Source organism: Epinephelus fuscoguttatus, linkage group LG9, assembly GCF_011397635.1.
Source record: "Epinephelus fuscoguttatus linkage group LG9, E.fuscoguttatus.final_Chr_v1".
NCBI lineage: Eukaryota > Metazoa > Chordata > Actinopteri > Perciformes > Serranidae > Epinephelus > Epinephelus fuscoguttatus.
The window spans coordinates 15042649-15070587 of NC_064760.1; the positions used below are offsets into that span (position 1 = coordinate 15042649).

The window sequence follows — 27939 nt, forward strand, 5'->3', positions numbered from 1 at the left end:
ACATTTCACAAAAACAACCCACCTATGTATGCAGGGTAGTTGGAGCTGTTATTCAGAGCAGTTCATATTGGCTTCGAACCCTCTCTCAGGTAATCCTAGGTGCTCCATTTGATGCTGGACTTCTTGTAATAAACCTTTCTATATACAAGCAAGATGGTGTCAGCGGAGTCTCCTTCATCACCTTCACATCATCGCTATTTCATAAACAACATGCACCACCCCATGTACAAACAACAAAACTGCATCTATTTACATGTAGTCACTATTAGTTAAACATGAACCAAAACAAATACAAAGAATGCTATTGTGGCTCCAACACCATTGTTTTTTATCTGAGTGCGTGGAATGGAGCACAGTTATTGGTCACCAGATCTGAGGGGTCAGGAGGTGGAATAGGGGGACGAGTGGTTAAGAGATGTAACCTCGTGCTAGTCCATGCAGTATTTTAAGAGCAAGCAAAAGAATTTCTACATTAATCTGTACTTCACTGGTAACCAGTCAAGAGAGACCAGTAAAGGGAGATATGTTCTCTCTTCCTGGTAGCAGTGAGAAGTGTTGCTGCATGCTGAACAAGCTGCAGGTCAGATAGGGCTGACCGACTGATTCCTACATAGAGGGAATTTCAATAATCGAGGGTAGGGGGAATAAAAGCGTGGACTTAAAGGGATAGTGCACCCAAAAATGATAATTCAGCCATTACCTACCCACCCATATGCCAAGGGAGGCTCAGGTGAAGTCCTCACAACACTTGCGGAGATCCCAGGGGAGAGTGGGTAGCAGCACATCTCCACCTAATGCAGGCTGACGGCGCCCCAGATTAAAACGTCCACAAAAAAAAAAACACATAACTGATCTAAAACTTCACCTGAGCCTCCTTCGGCATATGGGTGAGTAGATAATGGCTGAATTTTCATTTTTGGATGCACTATCCCTTTAAGTTTCCCCAATCTTTTTTAAAATATTTTTTGGGGTACAGTATATTCTAGTCTTTATTCAGTGGAACAGCTATAGTGTGAACAGGGGAGAGATGACATGCAGCAAAGGGCCATGGGTTAGAGCCTGTGGCCACTGCGGCAAAGACACAGCCTTTGAAGGGGCACCTGCGCTACCAGATGAGCTAGTGGGCGCCCCAGGTCTTCAAATCTCTCATTTAATTTTGCAAATAACCTAAGATGGCAGAAGCTAGTGCTGACAACTGAGTTTTTGTTTATTAAATTTTACACCAGAATCAAAGATTACACCAAGATTTTTTTGGCATGGGACTTTACATTAAATGACAGAGGGCCAAGTAAGGTTACTCTCAGACACTTGCACAAGATAGGAGGAACGTAGAAAGTTAAATAAAAGGGGGAGGAGGAAAGGAGAAAAAGAAATGTGGCCAAAATCGATAACACAGCAGTACAATAACAGAGCAGCCTCTGCCAACTAAAGTTTTGCCTGGCCAAAAAGGTGACAGAAGGAAAGAGTTTGGGTCATCAGGAGCAAAGAAAAGCTGCCTCTGCAGATTTACTCTGGAACCATTTGATGATCAGCAACATGCAGGAGGCAACAAGTTCAACATCAACTAAAATAAGGAAAATACTTCACAACGTACGCACAAAAAAAGTGTTTCACGGAGGAGGACAAGTGGCAAAAATCATCTCAATGGCTGAAGTTCAATGTAATTAATGTGTGTACATTACTTTAATGTCTGTCGTAGCTGTCATAGCAACATCTATTGGAGTTGTTTGCTGGTTTGTCTCCAGGTCGCACACAAGTGTCTCCGGAGAAAGAATGAGGACATGAAGATGATGAGATGAAAATAACTTCAAGAACTTATTGCCATGAAAGGAAGCGAATGGATTACATAAATGATCGAGGAGACAAATTATCATATCTATACGCTGAGCATAAAAGAGCAGGAGGTTAAATAAGAAGAACAGTGTCAGGGTAAAATCAATCAACTCCTGTCTTTCCTATAAATATCTCCGGTAAACAACCCTCGCCAAGTGTCTACAGAAAAGGTGAGTATGGTGTTATATAGCTACTGTTTACAAAGCTTGGGTTGTTTAGCAGTACTCCTGCTTTGTCTGGTGAATAATCAGATGATGTCAGGAGACTTTATTGATTTCTATTGTTATTATTCCACCGTGGTTGTCCTGTCCTCTACGGCCTTGCTGGGCTGCTTACGAGTCGGAGGAGCACAGGAGGGAACACGCTCCCACACGTAGACGTCAGTGCGCAAAACACATGCATCATGCACACACACATAAACATTACTTAGCATCTTTACAGATCGAGCAGCTGGGGAGGTTTATATTTATTTAAGCTGTGTTCTGCAGATGCTCTCAATTTCTCTCTGTCTCTCTCAAAGGCACACACACACACACACACACACACACACACACACACACACACAGGCACACAGTGGGGTCCATCACACTGCTTGCATGAATGATGATCTATCACAGCAACAGATATTGAATCAAGGTGTTATCTCATGAATCCCTGAGGTGTTCCTGTTTGTTTATAGGCAGACACGGGTCTCATAATACATGGCTCCCTGCAGCGGCATTATTAATAGACAATCTGGAGGAATATTAGTGGTATTCGATCACTGACAATGGCCAGAGGCCAGATGGATTCAGATTCTCATTTAATGGGTCTTCAGCTGAGGCATTACCCAAGCATAAATACACAAATTGAAATACAAGAATTTATTACTTGGTTTATCAGAAATAAATACCCCATTAGAAAACTTCTGGCCTCTTTGTCTGGCTGTGTTTTTCTATCCATCCATAAGTCAAAGCTATTCTGACAAAGAACAGATGGGATAGTAACTTTGAATTTGCAGAAAACTATCCCGACCATAACAGTTCTACCAGACAAAGAGATACTATACTGCCGAGTGTGTCATTGAGTAAACAACCAAAAGAATCCCTGTGAACAGCTGCAAGAAAAAAAAAACCTAAATCTGTAAAACATCCCAGTAAATGGTGCTGCAAAAATATTATTTTCCTGGGAACTCATCCACTAACTTTTCTCAATTAATTTTGTTCTGCCATGCTTTCATTTCTTTATTCAAACTGACTCCAAAATATGTGTGAATTGAGCAATCAAATCAAAGTCGGTGTAATCACTAGAAAATGAAAAACATTGACCTTTCCTCCACAGTTCTGACAATGCTGGTTGTTAAGTAGCCAGTTAGAAGACATGAATAAAAACTGAAGGCATCTACCTTCCACTCCAGATCTAGTGGATCTCTTCAGCTATTTCAGAGTGAGCGCCTTCCTAGCTTTAATGTTACAGTAAAGAGAGAAAGGACAAGAATGTCACTGGGGATCAACAAGGAATCTCTTGCCATGGAGGTTTGATTACATTAAGAATTTAAATGGCTCAACAAGATTTTCTCACATCCCAGAGGCCCCTTCAGCCCACCCTCTTCTTATATGCTTCTTATGTGCTCTGAACTCTGATGGGAACTATACTCAACCACACAGAGCATTTAAATATTTCAAATTATAGCACAACTCCTCGCAGTCAAGGAATATGATTAACAAGTATTGAGTCACTTTAAATTCTCGGTAGGAAGCAGAAGTATACGACACTCAAATGAGAAAAAGTCTGCAGACACTGAGGAACACTTAATGAAATGTCAAGTGTGTTTAGATTACAGTCGCTGCTGGCTCTAAATAAATTTAGATTCAATTTAAACATATTTTCGTCCCTGCATGGTCGTCCACATTTGAATGCTCTGAGTCAGGTTACATTTTGAACGTGTTATTTTAATTTTAGCTGAAAGGTTTAGGTGATTATTTGGTAAGTGAATCAACAGAAAGTTAATCAGCAACAATTTTGATAATCCCTTGATCGTTTAAGTCATCAAGCAACAAGATAAACACTGTTTCTACACAAGAGGCGCAGTAAAAGCAGCATGTTCCGTCTACACAGGGTGTGTTCATCAGGCACAGTACTGAGTGCAGGTTATTCATGTTTTAGCAGCGCTCTGAGCCTAACACACAATGCTGTATCGACACACAGAAAAGAGACGGGTTGTGTTTAGAATCAGAATCAGAAACTGCTGGAATGTTAATGCTAAATGCTAATATTTGCATGCTAATGTCAAGCACATGTGATGTTTGACATGTTAAAGCTGGGGTAGGCAGTTTTATTGTGGCGTCATTGGACACGCTGACTGAAGGTGCTTCTCCCGAGTGTGGCTGTGGTCATCTGGTGAGTGTGGCTTTGAGCACATAAGAGAGAGCTGCATTTTGCCACACACTGCCATCTTAAAGGCATGGCGCTAGCATGGCTAATGACAATGGCAAATTTAGGCTTGTTAGTCTTAGGCCTAATGTGAAATGGTTAGAGCTGTTCCATGTTTCTGTTTAGTTGGCCACTGAAGCTGCAAACTCTTACTGGCTGCATACACTGTGGCGGCATACTCTGAGTGCACTCAGGTTGTCTGCAGGTTTAATGTTTGTCTACAAACCTTTGATCTTATCTCCAAGCTCGCTGCACTCGTGCTCTGAGTAGTGGACGATGGGAGGAGGGGAGGGCGGCCGAAGGCGATCCGCCTCCATCTTGCGCCGGTGCCTCTCCTCTCTGGCCAACATGCGTTGCCGACACTCCCACTCATAGAGGTCGTCTCTGGCCTGGGCGAAGTCCACGTGGAGCCGACCAGAGTCTTTTTTGTCTGTGCTGGAGCCCAAACGAATACGGTAACCTGTAGAGATAGAGAGAAAACACAGGAAATGTAAGATAACTGAGGCATTTTATTGATTGGGTGAGAGTCGCAACAGGGTGAAATATCCATTTCTATCAACACCTACTCTGATTCTGATGTACAGTAAAAAGACAGACATAAGCACAAGCAGAATAACAAGCACAAATAGGCAGATTATACACAGATAGGAAGACAAAAGTGACACACACAAACGTGCACACTCACACAGGTATCTGACAAGGCTAAATTGATCAGGTTGTCCTCATTTTCTTTCAGATAGGAAGGAACAAGGTGATCTACACATCCTCTTTGTTCTCACTGTGTGTCTGTGTGTACTAGACAGACAAAAGCCAAAAAGCCGAGCAAGTCACTTGAGCTTTTAATTCTGTATGTACACAAGTGTGAGACACTAATTACAGCAGTAGCCCAGGACCGCCCCACTGCCTCCCACCTGACACTCAAAGCTCATTCCAGTGCCTGTGTGTGGGCATGGAGAGCAATCACACTCATTTTGTTAATTGATTGGTCTGAATGATCTGTGAGAGACTGGGCCGTTTACAGAACAGTGTGAACTGACAAACTGGGAAACAAGCTTAGGGCCACATCCACACTGATACGTTTTCACTTTAAAACAGTGTTTTAAAATGAAAACAATCTCCCTACACACAAGTGTTTTAGCACCATTTCAGAAATAATCACCATCCATACTAAGGCTACATGTCCACCGCAGCATTTTTTTTCCCCAGCTGAAGATGCCAGGCGCTCCTCAAGAAACACCAAGCCGGGAGCGCTTTAGAGTGATCTGATGGTACTGTTTTTTCAGCTAAGGTGCCTTAATTGCATCTACTTTAATTTGCCATGCCACAGCATAACCGTCCATCCATCCATTTTCTAACTGCTTATCCTCTTGAGGGTCACAGAGGGGCTGGAGCCTATCCCAGCTGACACTGGGCGAGAGGCAGGTACACCCTGGACAGGTCGCCAGACTATCACAGGGCTGACACATAGAGACAGACAACCATTCACACTCACATTCATACCTACGGACAATTTAGAGTCACCAATTAACCTGCATGTCTCCCACACCTGGGATCAAACCAGGAACCCTCTTGCTGTGAGGCGACAGTGCTAACTGTGCCACCAGGTGCATTATCTATGACAGGAAGGAGCTATGGCCATGGAAAAGGAGTACGCACATATGAAGAATACATCATTAAAAACCTAGCTACAATGTTTTGGCTCGACATGATAAGATCCAATCAGGAAGTGGACATAGATGTCTACATCATTGTTTTCAAAGTCTCATCCCGTCCAGACTACAATGCAACCCTGGAGTTTTCAAGCTAAAAAGAGTCATCAGTGTTTTCAAAGGTTTGCGTTTTAGGAGTTTCAAAATGCTGGCTAACTGTAAGTATAGCATAGTTATGTGTTTTAAAACAAAAACATATTAGTGTAGATGTAAGCCTAATGGCCCAGACGCACAACATTGATATCAAAGAACTAGTGGCAATGACAGCAGACTGCTGCGTCGCTTGTGTCTCGACTAAAAAGCTACCCCTGAACACACCCTCTCAACTTTGGTCATTTGTTTGCTTTCCTCTCTTCCATTTCTCTTCTTGTGCAGGAAGCTGAACGGAGCCCTGCTGTCTCCAGCATCGAGTCCACATGCTGCACTGGCCAAAAAAGAACAGACATGGGCCAACTTGTGGCAATGGTGTGGGACACACTGCCCAAACTATGGCGACAGATGCTAACGGACAGCCCGATATTGACCAACAGCTGACAGCTGGTTTGGTGCGTTAGGACCCCAAGGCGTCATCTTTTGTCATCAGCCTAAAGCAACATCCACACTAATATGATTTTGTTTTGAAACACTGTTTTAAAATGAAAACCTTTTATTGTGGATGTAGCCTTAGAAAGCCCTGGGCAAGCCTTTCCTCCGACTACACAGGAACCCACACTCTCATCAGAGAAAAGTGGAGATAAAGTTGGGTGTCGGTGCGAGCAGTAGAGAGATATGAGTGTGAGTTTTGAGTTGTTTCTCAAGTCTGCTCTCCCTGCTGAAGGCTCTCGGTTTGCTTCAATCTTTCATAAAGGGAGACTTCAGTGTGCATATGTGTGTGTGTGACTGTGTTTTGGGAGAAGAGGCCCGAGTGTTACTGAAAGTAGTATTTATGAGAAAGCTACACAGGTCTGTCATCTGGCTAATATATGGACTTATAGCTCCAGTCTTACTGTAGGGAAGAGGTAGATGAAATCACACACAGACTCACACGCACATTAAATAATGCAGAGGGTATTATTGCAGTGGCTGGTCTTTTAAATGAGCTTTGTGAGGAGGGAATATATGGCCAGCCATTCACATCGAGAGATTTAAGGCGTCTGTGCAGGAGAAGCTGCTGGAAGGAGATAAAAAAAAAAAAAATCATAAGCCTGTGTCACATGATGAACAGAGACACCTGCTCTTCTCAAGGAGCAGTGAAAGCAGCACCTCGAAGGTTGAGGGGTCTTAAATGTGAACAAATTAATTTGTCCGGTGGTGTTACCCCATAAGGGTGACGATGAGAGCAGGTGATACTATGAGTCAGGGAGCATAGAGCTCAAGCAGTGACTGAAAAACAGAGATAGACTTCCTGGTGGTAAAGATACTGTCTCACGATAACCTTGGCCAAGTTACATAAATATTGACATATTTATGACATATTGACAGATAACAATGTCATGACCTCATGTCATGGCCTCCATCCATAGCAAAGAAACAGTGATTGTTCAGTATAATGGTGTATTCAGATTGAAATAGAGCAAATTGTATAAGGTGTAGAAATCGGTCTGGCAAACTGAGCTGAATACACATCTAAGCATGTCTCAGCTTGAGCAAATGTGTGCTTATCCCAAGCTTTTACGGCTCTTAGTACTTTTTATCACATGAATTTTATTGCAACATAAACAAAGACTTTAGAACAGATTGTCGATGGCCCACTTCTGTCTCTTCCACTAACCAACATGATATGAAGCAGTAACACAGAACATCCTTATTTAGACAGAAGGTCCTTTAAGTAAGATATCAAGTGTGTCACATGAAAAAAGTGTTTCGTCGTGCATCACTGCATCTTGCTACTTCCAGGTAAGAAATGTCCAAAAAGCTCCGAAGCCAATGAATACTTGAGATATCATAAGGGAGTTTCCAATGCAGGACTATAGCTGCAGTCAGGCCTGCCAGCCAGACTTACAGACTAATGTTTTGTCTGTAATGTAAAGGTGGTAATAAACATTTAGGAAATGTGCAGCAGGGTCCACTGTTGTACTGAAATGTATATACTGATGATTTGGATGGTCATGAGCTCTGGGTAGTGACCAAAAGAATGAGATTGCGGATACAAGCGGGCCGAAATGAGTTTCCTCCGTGGGGTGTCGAGCCGCTGCTCCTTCGCGTCGAAAGGGGTCCGTTGAGGTGGTTTGGGCATCTGATCAGGATGCCTCCTGGACGCCTCCCATCGGAGGTGTTCCGAGGCACGTCCCACTGGTAGGAGGCCCGGGGCAGACCCAGAACAAGCTGGAGGGATTACATAACTCGTCTGGCCTGGGAACGTCTTGGAGTCCCCCAGGAGGAGTTGGAAAATGTTGCTGGGAAGAGGGACATCTGGGGTGCTTTGCTTAGCCTGCTGGTCCCGGATAAGCGGATGAAAATGGATAGATGGATGGATGATTTGGATTTCTCAAAGTACCAAATTGAATCCCTGTTTATTGCCCCGTCACAGTTTACAAGCTGACCTCACTCTGAAGTAGAACAAAAGGTAGTTTATTGAATTATCTTGAAGAGGTGTAATACCTCTATCCTCCAATGTTTTGTTGGTAAATGGGTTCCCTCCAGGTAGAGGGTGACTGTTGTGACTCTAATTATATAGACAGGTGGAAAAAAGTTGAGTGACAGAACGGCTCTTTGTGAGCTGTCACACAAATGCCACTTTTAAGTTTCTGATGCCGGTGGATTGTTTACAGTAAAAACACCTTTCAGTAAGTTGAAAAAAGGGCTCCTTCTCAGTAACACACGTCTAGCAAAGGCATCTCCACTGTGAACCCTTCTGCTCATCGCAAACCCCACTCCCCATCACAGGAAATAAAAGAATGTAAACATAGCGACAACACAAAAAGAGTTTCCTGTTCTGTAATGAGACAAGGTGAATTAGAGGTTACGGTGATGTAACTCAAGTTCTATAAGTATGTGCGTAGCATGCCATTGCTCTGCATCACAAAGTAAATGGAAGAAAACAGTTACTGTGGGGAATATTAAAGCGTAATAAAGCCTGATCACATATGATTCATCGGGGAGGTGCTGCAGGGATGGTAACGGCAGGTTTAATCCAACAGTCTACAGCAGGTTTGGCCATTAACACCTAACATTAACTATAAACCCTGCACTTCTTTTCAATTTTACCCTCCCAGATGTATCTGATGGATGATGCAGTCACAAGCACGCTTCTCCAACCTTTACACCACCACTTCCTTACTTGAGCCAAGAAAACTAAAAAACAGGAAAGGTCATTACATCAGTGACAGCATTCGAATTTTGCACTGATGACAGACTTTGGTGCCACTTCTGTTGAAGTTAATGGGGCGAACTTGACAAGTCTCACTGTAACCCATCATCTCTGTGCAGTCGCAGGACAGAGCCATGAATCTGTTTGGAGACCAATAACAAGGAAAACAAACATGCACATTTAGATCGAGACATCAGCAAACATCACGTAATGTGTGCTCTTTTATTTGTGGAAGCATGTTTCAGTGAGTAATAGTGAGACTTGCCACGTCTGCCCCATTCCCTTCTATAGAAGTGGCACCACAATCTGGTACAAATACACCAATTGTAATGTTGTCAGATAATGACATAATGACCCTTCCTTCTTTTTTTAGTTTCCCAAAATCAACTGTACATCTGTTCACAAGTCTTCATTAATCCACCATGGTCTTTTACTTTTGTGATAAAGGGTGCAGGAGAATTTTTGACCTGTTAAATTGCAGCTAATTTACTCCATTTACACAATGACGGATTTACGCACCAAGTGCAGGACGTGTAAGGACCATAACACACACAAGGTAACACTGAACAAAAGAGGAAGACAAAACTGCAGCTGTATATTCAAAGTCATGAAATTATACAAGCTATACACAGATGTAGGAAATACAGCTAAGTTAGAGAAGCACCAATAATAAATGTGTGAATATTCACAAATGACTGCGACTGATAAAGTAGCAGGAGTCCATTAATTTCATCTTAATCTGGCTTCTAAACCCGCACGACACTCTTGTTCCTTCATATCCACTGTTCACTTCCAAACTATTTGTATGGAATGCAGCAAACTTTCCATCTACCTGTCCATCCATCCCCTCCATCTATTTATCCATCTGTCAGATGGTACCGGGTGCATGTGTGAGGCTGGAGAATTGTAGTGCTGAATGATGGATATCAGCCCTTTCATTTCCATCAGAGTAAAGGTTAACAGCTCATCATTCTTCCTCCACCTGAGGTGAAGCAGTGCTGCGGCAATGATAGCAGTGGACTGACAATACAAGCAGTCTCTACAGATTCAATATTGTCCAGGCCAGTAAGAAAGAAAGCTGTTATCCTATGACCTTTAAGCCCAATGTAAACCATTTCCTAAAAACAAGGTTGAGGTTTGCTGGGGTTTCTGTTGCACAGCAGTGAGGCTGTGACATAAAATAACAAACTGTATATGTAACAGAAGGTTTGCTGAACATAAAGAGTTCCTTCTCAAATAAAAAGACATGACACAGGATGGAATATTTTACATGAGTACTTAAAAAAGTAAGGTATCTTACCAGAGAGGAGGAGAGCCTTGTCCACAGTGAACTCCTCAGCAAATCGGATGTGGCAGAAGTTTTTCTTGCTCTTTCTGATGGCGGCAATATCCCCACACTGTCCAAAGACCTCCACGATGAGCTGCTCAGTGGCGTTCTCAGGCAGACCCCCGACAAATACCGTCTTACACCCTGGAGGGCGTTCCCTTGTGGCCGGAGGAGGAAGGTCTGTCAAACATGGAGAAGGAAAGAGAGAGACACAATTATTTCAATTGAAGGCACAGCTGTAAGTCCCAAAGCTGTGCAGGAAAAATTCAGCTCCAGGAAATCCCCCGAAAATCCAGATTAAAGTTAGTTGATTGTCACTCAGTTTTAAGAAAAATTTTAATCATGAATGATATCAGAATATTTCAGGGTTATTTTGAGTAAAGCCATACGGATTCAGACCACTTTCCAACTTCAGTCCAGCAGAGTTGGCTGGGTTTGCTTTGCATTGCTTTCCAAAAAGTCATTCATTTTCTGAGGTCGACAATCTGCCCTCATAAATCTGCTGTAGGTTGGGACATGCTCTTCATGAATTCATTCAAATACAATCTTGGTCAGTTTGGTATTTTCAATGCACTCAACAGAAAGAGAAAAGAGAGGTAGCATCCTGATTTCCATGATTTGAAGTAAAAAAAATGCTGTTAAACAGATCAACAGTATTGTTGTCCTGTTGTCACAGTAGTTCATACCCAGTGTTCAGGGTAATGCGTTACCTCAAAACAGAAACATATTACTATTAACAGTGACAAAGTTATATAACATGTTACTAGTAGGATTTTGGGTGATATAATTACTATGTAAAGTAACATGGTACCACTTGAACTTAAGTGTTTATAGTTTTCATTCTTCATCCATCCAAATTGCACCACCTCTGCCAGTGTGCCACCAAAAAAAAAATTTAAAAAAATTGTGTCTTGTTGTGTCATTATAGGCTACATTACAGAAGGGTGCATCTGGGTGATACTGCCGAATATGGGTTTGGACCCACATATCTACCACATGTACAGCGTATCCTGTTCTGCAATTGCATTGCAAGTCTGCTTGACGTTAGAGGAGATAAAGAGTTGGGTTTTGGTTTGGTTTGTCCCCGTCCTGGTGATCGGCACATCTGGGTGATGCCGTAGAAAGCATAGTAGGTTTTTTTTCGCGATGGGGAAACACCGACACACTGTCCTTGCCATACAACTCTTTCTCTGCTGCTGTTAGCTGACTGACAACGTGCAGTTGGGTCTTCCAGCTCTAGTGTTTCATTTGCGTTCGTCATAGTGATGAACTTGCATGCAAACCTGCTTGTCGTGCTAACCTCAGCATTTGTCTATTGTGTTTCATACCTACAAATCTTCATCCCTATCTCATAAAATCTATTAATTGTTTGATATCAACACACTATTGTTAGTATAAGGGGGGATTTTAATGCAAAGTGGCAACCACTGCATTTGAATGCATGAATGGGCCAGATCTGCATACCGGAGGAGAGCCTTCATTAGGCTGTATAATGAACTGTAATAAACTTGAGCTTCTGTGCTTTGATTACCCGCTATAAACCAACACAACTCTCTTCCATTTCATAATGCCTAATCGTATTTCCGAGGTTATTTTGATGAAAGTTAACGCAAAAGAAATGTAATCAGTAATGCATAACTCCACACACACAGTAATATTGTAATCTAAATTACAACTTTCAAATAAAATTAAGTAGCAATATGTAACATGTTCTGAAAGAAACTTACCCAGCACTGGCCATGTCGACACTTTTAATCATTTCAGGTTACCAACAAATGGAGCTCTAATTCCCACAACGTCCACTGTTCATACACAGTTTACTCTAGCTGCTGCCAGTACTTGCACTCATCTGAAATTTAAAAGGCTTCAGTGGCAAAAATTTTGCAGCAAGCGCTCATGAATTTTTAGATTTATGTTGCCTTTTCAAGTTCAATATAAATGCTGTATAGCTTTATTCAAGAGTGACGCAAGTCTAATGAAACATATAAAAAGTTTTTGTATAAGGGAAAGGTAATCATGGGTACAACATCTCCTCTCCCTCAGTCAAGTCCATCATATGCATATAACACTGTAACATGCCATCAAACTGAGTGCTTTAAAATGACTATATTTAAGCCACATTATACAAATGAAAACTGGATGATGAAAATTCTTCCCCTGAAAGTGTTTCTTCTTGACATTTGTAGTGCTTATTTAGTTCCACATCTTTTCCCACCTTATAATGACATGCTTTGAGGCAGAGAAATCTGCTGTGAGAAACCTATAAAATCATACTGAAAGGTTACCGGAGAAAGTCAAGTCAATTTTATTTACATAGCCCAATATCACAAATCGCACATTTGCCGCAAGGGGCTTTACAGTCTGTGCAGGATACAACACACTCTGTCCTTAGATCTCCATTCAGATGAGGAAAAAAAAAAACTCAACCCAATGAATCCTCTTACGAAGGACAAAAGTGGAAGAAACCAGGAAGAAACACTAGATGATGACTGTACAGAATAAATTGAAATAGTAAAATTACAGTTTGGACAATCAGGATGACAATATTAGTTATTGATCAAAAGATATATGAAGGATGTGGATTTGTTAAGCAACTTCCAGGTGCTGACAAACACAAAACAGTCACACAACCTTTTTTCCTAAGAATTTTGTAAGTCATCAGAAACATCTTAGAGTCTGATCTGACACGGGCATAGTGAACCAATAAAGAGGAGGTAAAAGTGGCATAATGCGGTCAAATTTTCTAGTTTTAGCTCAAGTTCTAGCTGAAGCATTCTTAACCATCTGAAGACTTTTAGTACCAGCAGCTGGCAGGCCTGAGAGCAATACAAAAGAAAAGAAAACACTGATGTCACAAATGTGTCAAGTGTGTGTTTCAACCTTTACTGTTAAGAAAAGACAAACATAATCTGATAATCGATGCCCTAGAGGTGAACCCTGACTATACTTTAGCTCCGGAGGAGCTCAATGGATCTGTTAAAACCCCAGATGATTTACTGGCTGTGTGTGGCGCTTGCAGTACACTATTACAACGATACCACTGAAGCTTGTATGAAGTCGGAAAAAGTTGGTAAATTGGTAAAGTCAGTGTCACTGGTGTATGCCCCTGCCTTGGAAAAAAGATGTGGCAAATAAACTCTGACTGGTCGTGTCAGAAAACAGAAAAACATCGGGCATGGGAGTCCTGTGAGATGGAGTCTGGGCCTTTCAATATATTCAGTGTTATACTTGCGTTTGCCCATGTCATCGAGCTAGTTTGCTGTCTCTACAGTTAGCTGTCACTCACTCTACAGCCGCAAACAGTACTTAAAAATACAAGCTCTGTGCTGGAAATTCACTGTACTTGAAAATACAGTGTGTTTTTTACAAACTTGACACACTTTCGAGTCACTTGCGGCCCATTCATAATGGACCCCCAACCCACTTTTGGACCACGACCCACCAATTGGGAACCACTGATGTAGATCATTACAACAATTCACCAAAAGAACAATGCAGGCATGCCTTACAGCATGATCCAAAACTTCGTCACAACTTGCCATTTTCAGTGTGTGACGGGGTTTCGGAAACGGTGACACTCAGATAGCAAAAAGGATGGAGAACGCCAGTCTAGTATAGTCAGTCAGTGGCTGGTTTACAGCCACAGTCTACATCCTGTGAGTCGGACTAAGTCAAACGTAACATCAAGATTCTTGGCTTCTTAGTTTTATCAGAATTTATCAGCAGGACATTACGTGACATCCAGTCTTTCACAGCAGACAAGCAGGACTCTAATCTAGTAACTTGGGAATGGCTAAGTGTCATCTGTGTCGCAGTGATAATTATTCCATGACTGTATGTAATTTGGCCAACAGGGGAAATAAAACGAGAGACAAGCAGAGGGTCAAGAACATTACCAGTAGAGCATTTTGTTGACCTCACCATACGATGGTGGGGAGATTAAATTACAATTGCCTCAGTCACTTCAGGTGCTTTGTGAGACACTTTATACCCGCCAGTGGTAGATTTTTGTAATTCACATAGTGAGGTAGAGACAACTTGTGAGTAGGTTGGCAGGGGAGGGAAACAGCCCTAATGTTGTAAACTAGGCTATCAGTCCGATGATGATGTGAAGATTTCTCTAGCTGGACATATTAACTGAGCAAGTGGACTCCAAATCCGCACTAACTATAAACCTGGCAAGCTCCCTAATCACCTGCACCCTGCTGGTGCTAAATCTGTAATGTCAAACTTGACATGAACACCTGTTCAAATTCCTAGGTAATATAGCTGCGCCTCTTCCAGTAGGGTGAAGCAGGTCAGCAGGTCAGGGCCGCCCCAGAGAAGAAGTCATATTATCAACACAGCCAAATCCCTGCTCACTATTATCACCAACTGGGGGTTTAGTGATGTAAGCTTACCTCTCAAACGGTTATGATGAGATGTACAGCTGGGGAAAGATTTCTCTATAGCTATACCATGATGGAAAGCAATAACATGAAACAATATGCTTGAATCACTGTAACATTACAGAGATAATCATGTCACGCCATCCCTAGCATGAAAATCAAATCCTTCTGTCCGCAGAGAGGTTGATCCTTTTGTGTCGATTGTTTGAAGCATGAAGGACGTTACACACTGAACAAAGATAAATGTTGACTGATCTAATCTCAGAAAGATGAGGCTTTCCATGGATGATATGAGTGACTGGTTAAGTCTGCACAAGGGAAACTGGGAAATTGATTGATGCTAAGCCATCTGGGCTTTAATGTTAGCACTCTCATCTAACCTAGAAGAGATGGTATAGCGCATAACTCAAGTTTGGTGTCACTACAGTTGGCATATTGAGTGTGCCCTCACTGATACAAATATGATGGACAGAATATTACTTACACCACTCAGTATGTGACAGTACAATTCAACAGCAGCAGAAACTACAACCTCAGAAATGATCACAAAGTTGAATCAACCATCAACAAAGTCAATCATAATCTTCCTGAAAATTGAAATGATTGCAGGGCTGTTGTATTAGGCTGTGTTAGTGTCAGCTAGGTGTACATAAAGGAAACTGTCAACAGAGCGCATTTCTGGGTTAGCGTGTGGCATGATAATGATAATTATCTCGATATAATTTTTCTCGATAGAAATATAATAATAATCTTTCAATATAATTAAACCACCCATACACCTGTCACCTGCCATGAACCAGAAGAAGAAGAAGGAAAAAAAGAAGTAGTAGTAGAGAACGAGGAGACCAGCCACTAAGGTAAGGTGTTGAATAAAGGTTGTAATGTTACAACAACTCAACATGGTCATGGATGGATAACAGCACTGGGCTGCCCAGCGATTGAATCTGTCACATAACCGCTGTTGGGGTAGTCTGCTAGTCTAATGCTAACGGTAAGTTAGCAAATTAACATGACCTACTCACTGCTATTTTGTTAGAGTGATATGACATAATGCGACTAAACGAAATGTGAATAAAGCATTAATACATCTCCTCATTTTTGAACATAATTTTTTGTCCAAGTCACAGCAGAATGACTTCACAGTGAATGATCTTACGCTAACGTTACTTTACGACATCATTTGAGTTGACCTTTTGTTATTGTTGTGACCGAAAAACTGCAGAAATTAAATAACGTCTGTTTAAAATTTGTATAGAAAATACTGACTGCAGTTAAAGGAACAGTGGGTAGGATTTAGGGGGATTTAGCGGCATCTAGTGGTGAAGATTGTAGATTGCAACCAGCTACAACTCCCAGTTAGAATTTTTTCAGTTGGTGTCATGGAAGTTCTTACCGGGAGCCTCTCCTCTCTCCGATACTGTTTAGCATGTTGGAGACAGGCCACTAGCCAAGCACCTGTTAATATGTGTTCACCTTTTATCGCTGCTAACTTAGGATACAGATGTTCAGGAGGTTTTTATAGGGAGCCCAGTAAATCACAGAGGTCTTAACACTGAACAAAGTACTAGTTGCGGAGGAGCTGCTAACTACTGCAGTCAACGCAAAAACGTGTGGGCCCTGTCTAAAGCCAGTGTTTCGTTTGTCCGCTTTCGGCTACTGTACAAACATGGCGGTGCAAAATGGGGATTTCATAGAGGAGGACCTGCTACCTATGTAGATGATTATACACTAAAGAAAACATACTTCTTATATTCTATTCCATGTCTGCCAATTCATCCCCCTAACTCCTTCACACTAGACCTTTAACATTATTCTTTTGTCTATTTTTTTTTTGTTTGTTACAACTGGCAGCTAAAACACCTAGAAAATGTTTTACTGTGAACCATCTCTACAAAGTGGTTTGACATGCTGCTGACCAGAAGTACGATGTCTTTGTCTATTTATATTTGACATTTATTGACATTATTTTGACCATATTTGCTTTAAATGTACATCAGATTTTAGTGTGTGTGTGTGTGTGTGTGTGTGTGTGTAGAGGCAAAACTCAGCCTTTAAACTTGAAAGACATAATGATTTGACAGTTATTCTGATAATTATAGATATCAACAGATATGAAATTTTTTTGCCATGTCACCCAGCCATATTCTGGGTAAGAAATAGATACTAGAGGTATTAATGTAATGTGAGCTTAAAATATAATACATATTTTGAAAAGGTTTTAGTATAAGGCTTAAACAGTAATTGGTTACAGTCTGGCTACGTGAACTGAACTACAGCTGTGAAAGTTAAAGCTAAAAATGTTCCTTATGTAAATGTTCAAATACAGAGTATGTCATTCTCAAAATATAACACCCAAAATAATATCCTGTTCTTACAGCAGCCGTCATAAAAGTTTAGTGACATTTGCTGACTGACACACAGAACAAATTGGACTCAGCAGTTATGTGAAAAGTACCTCAAGCAGAGCTGAAATGTAGGACTCATTCATGTACACTTTGAGCTACTGAAACCACTTTCCCATGGCTATAAAGCTGTGGCCCAAAATCATACGACTTCCCATCAATCATCTCCTAAATTAGGAAAAAAATACAGTGTATTTTTCATTCAGTACTCAAAGGGTTGGACATGAAATTTTAAATTATGGGCCCAAGCTTTAGTGCTGGAGAGCCTGTAGCAAAGTTATGGTAAAACACATCAAAGGTACTTTATGGCTTTGTCCTCCTCATGTCACAGCTTGCTCTGGCACATGGCCCAAATGCCTTCGTCCTCTGACCTTGGCGATGATGATGGTATTAAAACTGGAACATGCACATACTCACTGCTGCTCCCTCACTTACACACTTAAAGCTAGAAAACACACACACACACACACACACACACACACACACACACACACACACACACACACATCAACTGTAGGACAGCACCAAGGTGATAGTTTCCCTCCTCAGCTAAAACATGCTGCGCTTCATTGCACGATTCAGCATTAAATTACAATTTGCGAGGAGGACAATACAAAAGGACAACAAGGTAACAATCTGACATTTAGCTGACATCCTTGCTTCATAAAAGCCTCCCTTCAAAATCAACACTTTTTTTCCAGACACACTAGAGATGTGACTGCATTACCAAATGTTTGGCTTTGAAAGGAGGATGAAATCCATACTGGGGACTTTTTAGAAATGTAGGCACGTAGACAGGAGGGTTCTGAAGGGCATCTTTGGTCTTTTACTTGAGGGTAATTACAGACAGACAAGCCTGACATCGATGAAAAAGTGTTGGAAAAAGAAGAGCCGGAGGAACTGATGACCATTAAAGACACTCACAGAGTAATTCCCTGTAGCAGTGAATGAAATTTAGGTCTTCAGCATTAAAGGGCCAGAGACAAAAATGGGTTTGTGTCTGTTTGTACGGGAGTCATGAAGAAGACAACGTCTGATCAAATCTTAACTTTGCCTGTGATAAGAAAAGGTCTTAACCCTGTATGAAACAAAAACTAGGCCTACTGGGGAAGCGGCTTATTGAGGGAATGTGCTCTTTCCAATTATACTTACTAAGAGTCTTTACTGTCAAGTCTTTATGTAACTTTGTTCACATGCAGTAATGAAGACGTGTAAACAGACGCTGATGTGTGAAATCGGCACAATGGCACTTAAAGGCGCAAAGTGTGATCACAATGTGTTAATGACAGTGATGACACCAACATGCCAACAAAGCATCAGTACATTTGAACCTGACAGACGGAGCAAAGCAAAGGGCAAACATGAAGATAATGAAAGCAATGCTGTCATTGTTCCTGTGCATCCATCAGATAGATAGATAGACAATTCTGCTCCTCTGCTCTTCTCTGCGATATAATGCCGATATATCAGCATTTTCTACTAACAGGATGCAGGAGAGAAACTAAACTCCAAACCACAAAGAGTCAGTTAGAAGCTACAAAAGTACTGAGAGCTGAACACAAAGAGTCTTTAAAAACACCTTTCTCTCTGGTCTCCTGCAGACAGAGGTGAGGAGAGTCTCACAACATACACACTTGTTTCGGGGGGCGGGGTTGGCTGTGATAGACAAGATGCCACCACTTCCCGCTTGAGTGTGGGTGGGCTATTGGTATATCGTACATCGTCATTGTATCTCCTGGCCCTACTTGGTAGTATGAACGGAATTCGGTCTGTAGCCGTAAAAGTACAGAGTTTGGTACCCAACTCTATCGCCAACTCTTCAATAATGGTGAATTTAGCTCTTAATTTACGTAATTCTTTAAGGCTTATTATAAAAGCAAAGAGGAAAATAAGAATTTAACAAAATTTGAAATTTTCATTACAATTTCTCATTTTCAGAATAATTTAGTAACTAATTTTAAAAAGATACAAACATAGAAGAATCTTAAGATTGATGCACCCGCATTATAAAAGCAGATAAACAAGATAAAAGACAAAAGTAGTCATGAATATCTAAGTTAAAAATGCAGAAACATAAAGACAAAGATGCAGATATGACTAAAGCTCGATACAGAGAGGCAGAGGAACAGTGCTGGTCAGTTAAAGGTCAATGAGGAGGAAGCTGCATGTAGTGTCCAAAGTGGAGTAGCTGGGGGGGTCCTGCTTCCTGTGATAGCCACCATATGCAACCTGCTGCCCTCTATCCCCATCACACACACACACACACTCACTGCTATCGCCTGCTGGACACATAACAAATACCTTGGGAAATAGAGCACTGACTCACAATCATCCTCTAACTTCACACATGGCACGCAGAGAGAAAAAGAACACTGTCCAAAGCAACATTTCTGCCCATGTTTTCCATTCCCTCCATATTTTTTCGCTCTCCACACACACACACACACACACACACACACACACACACCGAATACAAACGCCCTCTGATACTTCTTTTAAAAAATAAATTTAAAGAAAGGCGCATGTCAGCTATCTATTGTGACCCCCTGCGTCGTGCCCCGTGGTGGAGCTTTATCATGCTGTGACCCCCTCAGAAGAACCCCAGAGGCTTCAATTACAGCCGGAAACCTACCAGCGAGCAGAGAAATCTCCTCAATGGCTCCGCTCAGCTCTGGGTGAATGTCTCCCCATCTGTTCAAATAAATTGCTGTGTTAAAATTCCTACCCCGAAATGCTGTTATTTAGATGACAGTTTCCCTTCTTTCTCTTTAGAAAAATGTCTGCGACTGAGGAATGTCTTCTTATTGGTTTCAAAGGACAGTTTTGACACCTTCTTGGTCTATTGTGGAAGGCAACAGCGGCGTCTTTCAAAGAGGGGAGGAAAGTGCTTCTCTTTCATGTTGGGAGTAAATTGGCTTCCTCTGAAGACTAACTTTTCGACCCACTCTCGTCTGTGGCACTCTTCATGCCTCAAAGGTGACATAAAGGGAAGGGGATGAATAGAGGGAGACAGAAAGGTGACAGAGAATAAATCTGGCAGGAAATATCGCAGAGATATGCGACGATGATGCTGTGGGGAAGATGGAAGGAAGGGTTAAAGTGAGAGATTTCGTTCAAGAAGCTTAATGCGTACCCCACTTTACATCGTAACACGCCATTGGGTGGATGCTTTTATCCAAAGTGCTTTACAAGTAACATGAGTGCTTAAATTTTGTGTGAGAGAGGGCCCATAGGAGATTGAGTCCTTAACCTTAGCAGTGTACGTGCCATCTGTACCCGCTGAGCTGCATATGAATCCCTGTTAAAGACTCTTCTTTTTTTTTAATCTCTCTTTAGCCTCTTGGCTGTTTATTGTACGTCTTTTGTCATACACACAATAAAACGACTCGGAGGGTGAAGTAAAGGCTTGAATTAAAGAATATCTTTGACTAACACGGCTCTTAAGGACTTCGATTTTGTGCCTGGGTGAAGACAAAAGGGAAAGAAAATGTTAAAGTGCTCACACAGGGAAGAATGTAACCTTGGGTCATACAGTGAGTGTTTATGGCAGGTTTTTGTGTTGTAACGCTGAGCGGTTTCCAGTCAGACTCCTCGTTCAGCCTCAGGAGCAGAATGAACTCTGTCTGAGGTACACTGTTTTTCATCCATGTGCTCATCTCTGATCACAAAGCTCGGGTAAAGGCCTAAAGGTGCGGAGAAAGTATTCATTAATTAATTTACCGCGTGTGATAAATTTTTCTGTCTGCATTAAAACATGAGAGTGATGCTTTATACTCAGGGTGAACACTGAACTCAAACACACTTGGTATCAAAGGCAGACTCCCGAGCTGGTTGTAGAAAGACGCTCTCGCTGATAGTCTAGGTTGAAATTGGTGTGTTCTCCATCTGACGTGAGAGACAGCCTTGAAAAAGCCTCCAGACAGACAGAGAAAGTTCCTCCCGCAGGAAATAAACACTGGGATCACGTTTAATTATGTGCAGAATGCAAGTGTGAAAGAAATGTTTTATTTTGCTGTTTATTCTGCAGCATTAACATATCTTGATATGGCAACTTAATATTCATTGAGAAACAATTTAGTTTTGTTTATTCGCCCAGGTTAATATCAAACAGATGGCATACAAATAACCGATATTATTAAATAATACAACAAATAAAAAACAAGAATTTACACCAGAAATGAATGTCATTTTAAAATATGCTCTGTGGGACTTAGGCAGAATGTAATTTCAGCCAAATGAGAAAGAAAGTTCCAGCTGTGACTCTTAAATCAAATCATGAAAATGTTGGCTTTATGTTTCTGAAAACCATGGATATGTTACAACTGTTCTTCTCATTCATATGACGTAGTTCATATTACATGTATGAGCTGAGTTTCTCATCAAGAGGAGGAGGGGATGGTGGATGACGTGACACCTCGGCAGATGGTTGCCAAGCAGCAGACAGCAGCAGGCCATTGACTGAGTCCACCTAAAGCAGGTATTTTTTTAATAAATTGTTGGAACATTTCCATGTTCCTAGTTATTAGCGACAAAAGTGGATACTTCTAAATGAGAAAAGTGTGTATTTTTTAATAGGAGTTCGGGACATATTCAGCCGTGTTTGTACTGACAAAAGTAGGTATTTGTTGACAACACGTCGGAACATTTCCAGCTGTGTTTGTGGCAACAAAAATAGGTATTTCTTAACAAGAGTTTGGGACATGTCCAGCCATGTTTGTAGTGATAAAAGTGAGGATTTTTTACTGACAAGTTGGGACATTTCCAGCCATATTTGTAGCAACAGAAGTGAGTATTTTTCAACGACAGGTCGGGAAATTTCTTGCCATGTTTGTGTTGTCAAAAGTGGGTATTTTATAATGACAAAAACAGGTGTTTTTGACAAGAGTTCGGAACGTGTCCAGCCGTCTTTGTAGTGATAAAAGTGGGTATTTGTTGACATGTCAAAACATTTCCAGCCTTGTTTGTAGCTACTAAATCAGTTGTTGGGACATGTTCAGCCATGTTTGTAGCGACAAAAGATGTTATTATTTAACAAGTCGGGAAATTTCCAGCCGTGTTTGTAGCAACCAAAGTGGGTATTTTTAAGTGAGAAGAGCTGGTATTTTATAACAACAAAAACAGTTATTCTTAATGAGAGTTTGGGACATGTGCAGCCGTGTAGCAACAAAACCAGGTATTCTTTGGCAACATGTTGGAACATTCCCAGACTTTTTTTTGTGACTAAATGTGGTATTTTAAGCCAAAACATGTTTTTCCAACCCTAACCAGATGGCTTTTTTTTGCCTTTACCCAATCAGAGCACTGTCACATCAACAAATTGAAAACTGAAGGGTATAGAAGCCTAGAGTCTCAAAATATCTGCTACACATGCAACATACAAATGTAAAACATCCTTGGTTTACAGAAATGAGTGGGAGGTGGGAGGAGTGACTCTGACCTGAAATTGTTAAGAAGGGTTCCTACATTGAATTTAAACATAAAGGTAGCTATTTGGAGAGAAAAAAATCATATTGTATTAAGTTTCCAGATAGATAATAACCAGATGGGAATGTAAATGAGATACTTGACAAATCAAGGGACTCCATCACATTAATGCAAAATCCTGTAACCCCCATGTTGTCATCAAGCTGTCCTGAAAATGCTTTTGCAACATTACCCACAATGGCCCCATAAAACCAGAGGTATTAAAGGCAATAGAACCTCAGTATAAAATGGTATAGGGAAATCATCTAACAGCATATATTGTCATATCATCTAATCCTATTCAGATGCTTTGCTACTGAAATATGAAATAATATATTTGTGCTGCATCTTGGCATAAATCGCAGGGGCATTTTATGAAAGGCTATAAGGGAGGACTGGACTTGTTGTCACAAAGGCAATGGCCCCTTTGGGAGCCATCCCAGAACCACCACTGAGAACAGGAATGGTGTTCACTCCCTATTCCACTCCTCTGTTGCTCAGTTTTATGTAATATTGGCCGTTTAACTTTAGTTGACCTGCTGTTTCATACGGTCAACACGTGCTGCCAACATTTTCTTCCGGTAGAGAAAGAAAAATTCTCCTTTTATTCCTTCAGCACACCACGGAAAGATTAAGCCAATTACCATGAATCACCTATAATGGCCCACAGGGGACAGTACTGTAGCTATAAGTAATGATGACAATTTAACAATTTAATTATGAGAGCAGAGACTTTTTGCTCCTTTGTCCTTATTTTCATACCCCATTTTGTCACGGATCAAGGATTCATTTTTCAGCTCCTGATGTACTAACACTTTGTAGTATCAAAAGTCCAAATGTGTACTTGTCCAGGCGTGTGTGTGCAGAGGAGCGTGTGTGTTGGTATATATACATATGTAACAGTCAGAGCCTGACAGAGACCTTTTGAACTGGAAGTAGTAGTTGGAAGACTCAGAGGTGATCAGGTAATTAAGTAGATTTGACCTCTTAACTGCGTGGTGGGAGGAGAGGAGATGCAGTGTGTGATAGCGAGGCAGCGGGCTACATATGTATATATGGTACAGTAGAGTGAGCAGGTGAAGAGAGATTAAGATGAGATACAGTGATAAGGGTGAGTTGAGCTGAGGGGAGGACAGAGTCCATCACCTCTTTGGCCTGGCATATTGAAGACAGCAGCGCTGTGTTATGTGCTCACAGAGGTCACTCCTCCAATTATACATTCACAGACATCACACAAGTGCACACCCGCATGCATACACACACCTTTACACCTACTTTAATCCCCACCTCCCCCTCTTCCCACCCTTCCTGATGAAACGTGAATGCAAATCAGCTGCGCTCTGCTGGCTAGAGGTGCTAAGAGGTATTAAAGGTGACGTAAAGGAGGAAGACTCGCTGCCTCTGCGTTGTCACACAATATCTGGCTGGTGCATAGGTGCCAGACTGCAGGGACAGAGATAAGTCATGGATAATGCACACTGCTGCATCGATAAATAAAACATACGCAGGCTCACTGATGACGGGTCAGCTCACAGTGTGTCTGCCAACCTTAAACAGGGTCCAGACACTAAAATTTAGGCTTTTTAAGACCTTTGAAGATCATTTTAACCGACTTTAAGACCAACTTTTGGACAAATCATCTTTTTCTTATGCAAGCATTGCAGGTAATTCTGAAGGTTAGTATATATGTGACCCTGTGCAGAGGTACCTTTTATGTAGGAATATGATTATTAGAGTGAGGTTATTCTACATTTTGCCAACAGATGAAGCTCTAGCAAAAGTTCAGTCAGGAAGACAACACCTGTCATGCTTAGACTATGAGTTTCTGTCTCACCCTGCCATTCACTCCTTGCACGTATGCTCACTGGGTGTTATTGTCTGGGTAGGTCAACTGAGTTATCAGCTGATTCACAATCAACCAATAGCACGGTGACACACCTTCTCTGTCAGCCTATCACCCTACTGCTCCTCATTTTAAATATGGTTCTTTCTCTGCCGTAGTTCTTTGTGTGTGCCGTCCACCTCCCCATCACCATCTAGTCTTTACCAATTCATCAGCCTCATTTGCCTCAGCAGCCGCAGAGTCATCAGCCACCACCACCAACACCAGTGTCTGGACTCTATGGGAGATTTATCCTGCTGCTGCTCAGATGTCCCTAGATCACAAAATATCTCCCTCTGGTGTCCAAGCATCAAAGACTTCTGTTAAATTTCAATCATGGAGTGGAACATAATATAATAAGTATACTTTATTTAGTGTATAATTATTAGTACAGTTAGTATGATTGATAATAAATCACCTGAAAACAAGAATCGTGTTTTCATTACTTTAGAGTGAGTCGTTTATATCTACATATAACAGGTCCTCGTCTACGGAGATCGCCATGTTGTACTGCCATGTTTCTACAACAGCCTGGAATGGACAAACCTAAACACTTGCACTTGATCAGGCCATTTGCATTTAAGGGTGAAGGGTGGGCTTTTCTGTTGTTTCTTGCTTTTTCCCTTTGTGTCTCATGATAGGTTCTGCCCTCCCCCTCCTTGCCATGACGACTGGTTGGAACAGTCGGAATCAGCAGGCGATACAGCAGCAGAGAGGCTCTGTGTGTGTGTGTGTGTTACTCGAATACTTACCTGTGTTTGAGTGGTGACTCGTAGCTTGTGTTGTTTATTCTGTTTCTTCATTGTGATTCTCCTCGGTCAGATATTTGATTAAAAATATCTTTTTTCATTTCAAAAGCTAAAAGAAAGTTTTCAATAGGTCGCTCGCTGTTGAAAATGTCATGTCGACATTTTCTGGTTTTAAAATCCGGCCCTGCCGAATTTGTAAATGAACAGCCCTGTCATAGTGTTCAAAGTCTGGAGCTGCTCCTTAGACAATGTTTACTTATATTGTTGGACTGTCTTGGACCATAGGAATGACATATGAGTTTTGAAAATGGGCGTAGTTCCCTTTTAAGGGCTAATGTTTATAAAATCTAACTGAAGACAATTTAAGATTTATTAAGGACAGACTGTTATACCCGTTACAACAGCTGCGATGACTTACTGTAGTGTGAGACTTACTGGGGTTGGGAGGAAACAGTGTGCAGCTCTTGCAGTGGATAATCTCCTTGACAACTGGTGCATCCTGGGAGAGGGTTGGGGGCGCCAGGCCCAGGCCGGGCATCATGGGATTTATGGGGGTAATGCCAGTCATCAGCCCGAGACCGGGGTCAAAATCTGGAGTCGGGAGAGAAACATGGATGAGAATACATAGCAAGTAAGAGAGGAGCAGCTGCTCGGGGAAGCAGTGACACACATATTAAGAAATTAGCTTTTGTGTGTGAACTGCTCGTCAGTCACTGCTAACCTTTACAGTGACATCATTTGAGCACATGCTGGCTGTTTCATGTTCTATTTTACATTGTGTACTTCCTCCATGAACACAGAGCAACACTTCTGTCAACAGTGGTGACACACAAGCAGTTTATAAATAACTGAATATATCAGGCACTCATGAATTAATCATCTGACGCGGAACATGAATATATAAACTATTTTTACTTAGTCTCTTGTCTTTTTGGCGTTCTCTCTGCTGGTGTCTGTACTTCCTCTCTTGAAATCTCTCACTATCTAACTTTCACACACACACACACACACACACACACACACACACACACATAATCATAAACTATTATATTCTCGCTTGCTCCCTATCTCCTCCTCTTTAGTTTTTGAATGATGACCTGTAACATCACAAAGAAATTTCAGGGAAAAAAAAACACTTTATTCACAGGTACTGATTTAGACTGCACCTGGCCACACACAAACACACACATCCTGCTTTTTTTTGATATGGAAATACACTGCCCTCTCCCTCGAGTCTCCACCACACCTGCAGCAGACAGCAGCAGAAAAATTTCCATTGTGTGCATGTGTGCGTTTGCAATGCTGTGCATGCCAAGTCTCCATCCCCGTGAGTGACAAAAAACTTGACTGAGACAAAACCAAAATGAAAGAACAACAAAACACTGATGCAATGTTCGCTGAAGAGGAGGCGAAGGAGGCTTACTTTTCCGGGAGGAGTCAACAGAGAAAGAGAGATCTAGTTCGATTATGCAGCAGAGGAGTGGGAGGGGTGGAAAAAGTTATCAGCGACACGATGCTGCTGAACTAAACACCATAAAGATGAAGAGCGGCGATACTCGGCTGGCTTTCTCTGTCTCCTGTTGATGACCCCGACATCCGTCTTTAGCCAGGTGACAGAGGGAGAGGAGGCAGGTGATAATGAAAACACTGTTTGGTTGGCAGAGCGATGAATGACTTCTTCTGGTGAGGTGGAGGATGGAGGAAGATGGATAACGCAGAGGGAGAGAGATAAGTGAAGCAGTAAAAGAGAAACAGAGCCATAAAATCTGATCCAATTATTATTACGGCGAACCAGGATGTAGTGTTTTCCATTAAAACGGTATCTCTGTATCCGGCTGGGGTGGTTGCGGATGTCGCTAATTGTATTCTGTATTGAGAAACAAAACAATAGCTTGCGGAGGTATGGCAGCATTGTTATGAAATGTATCCTTTTCACAATAACACAATATGTTTTGTTGTTGTCTGTTTTCGGAGTTTGATTTGTTTGGCATCTGGCTCTCAGTGTTAATCAGTACAAGGATAAACATGAGTCAAACTTTTCCAGAGTCTGCATGTTACACTGCAGTAACAGTGAGGTAACTGAGGAAGCAAGAAAACATGATTTATTTAATGTGCTGCACTTTACTCTAATAGATCATTTAAAGCTCAATAAAGCTGATTTACAAAACCATACTGAAATGAAAAAAAAACTAATGGTTGCCTTGAAGCGGACAAAATTCAATAATGTACACATTGCAGCATGGTTGGAAAATGTCCAGCATTGATGAACACGAATGGCAGCGCTGTACCCCATCAAAATGAGTTGGCTCTAAGACACCAGCTTATTACTGGGGAAGTTAAAATTGGGGCTGCCTCCTGATAGTCGACCAAATGTTAGTTGACCAGAAAAGTCATGAGTTGGTAAGATTTCATTGGTTGCTTAGTCACAGAAAAAAAAGTGAAACTCTATTAGGTGCTGTGCCTTGTCAAACTAAATCAAAACCTA

General features: G+C 41.5%; 1 protein-coding gene across 1 annotated transcript in view; it reads right to left on the reverse strand.

The window, feature by feature from the left end:
* LOC125894528 (ecto-NOX disulfide-thiol exchanger 2-like) overlaps nt 1-27939 on the reverse strand; it is a 265263-nt gene that overhangs the window by 58303 nt on the left and 179021 nt on the right. The window contains exons 4-6 of the mRNA XM_049585996.1: nt 25890-26045; nt 10544-10750; nt 4472-4705 (exon numbers count right to left, since the gene is read on the reverse strand). Of these exons, the coding sequence (XP_049441953.1) occupies nt 4472-4705; nt 10544-10750; nt 25890-26045 (597 nt within the window). The remainder of the gene's footprint in view (nt 1-4471; nt 4706-10543; nt 10751-25889; nt 26046-27939) is intronic.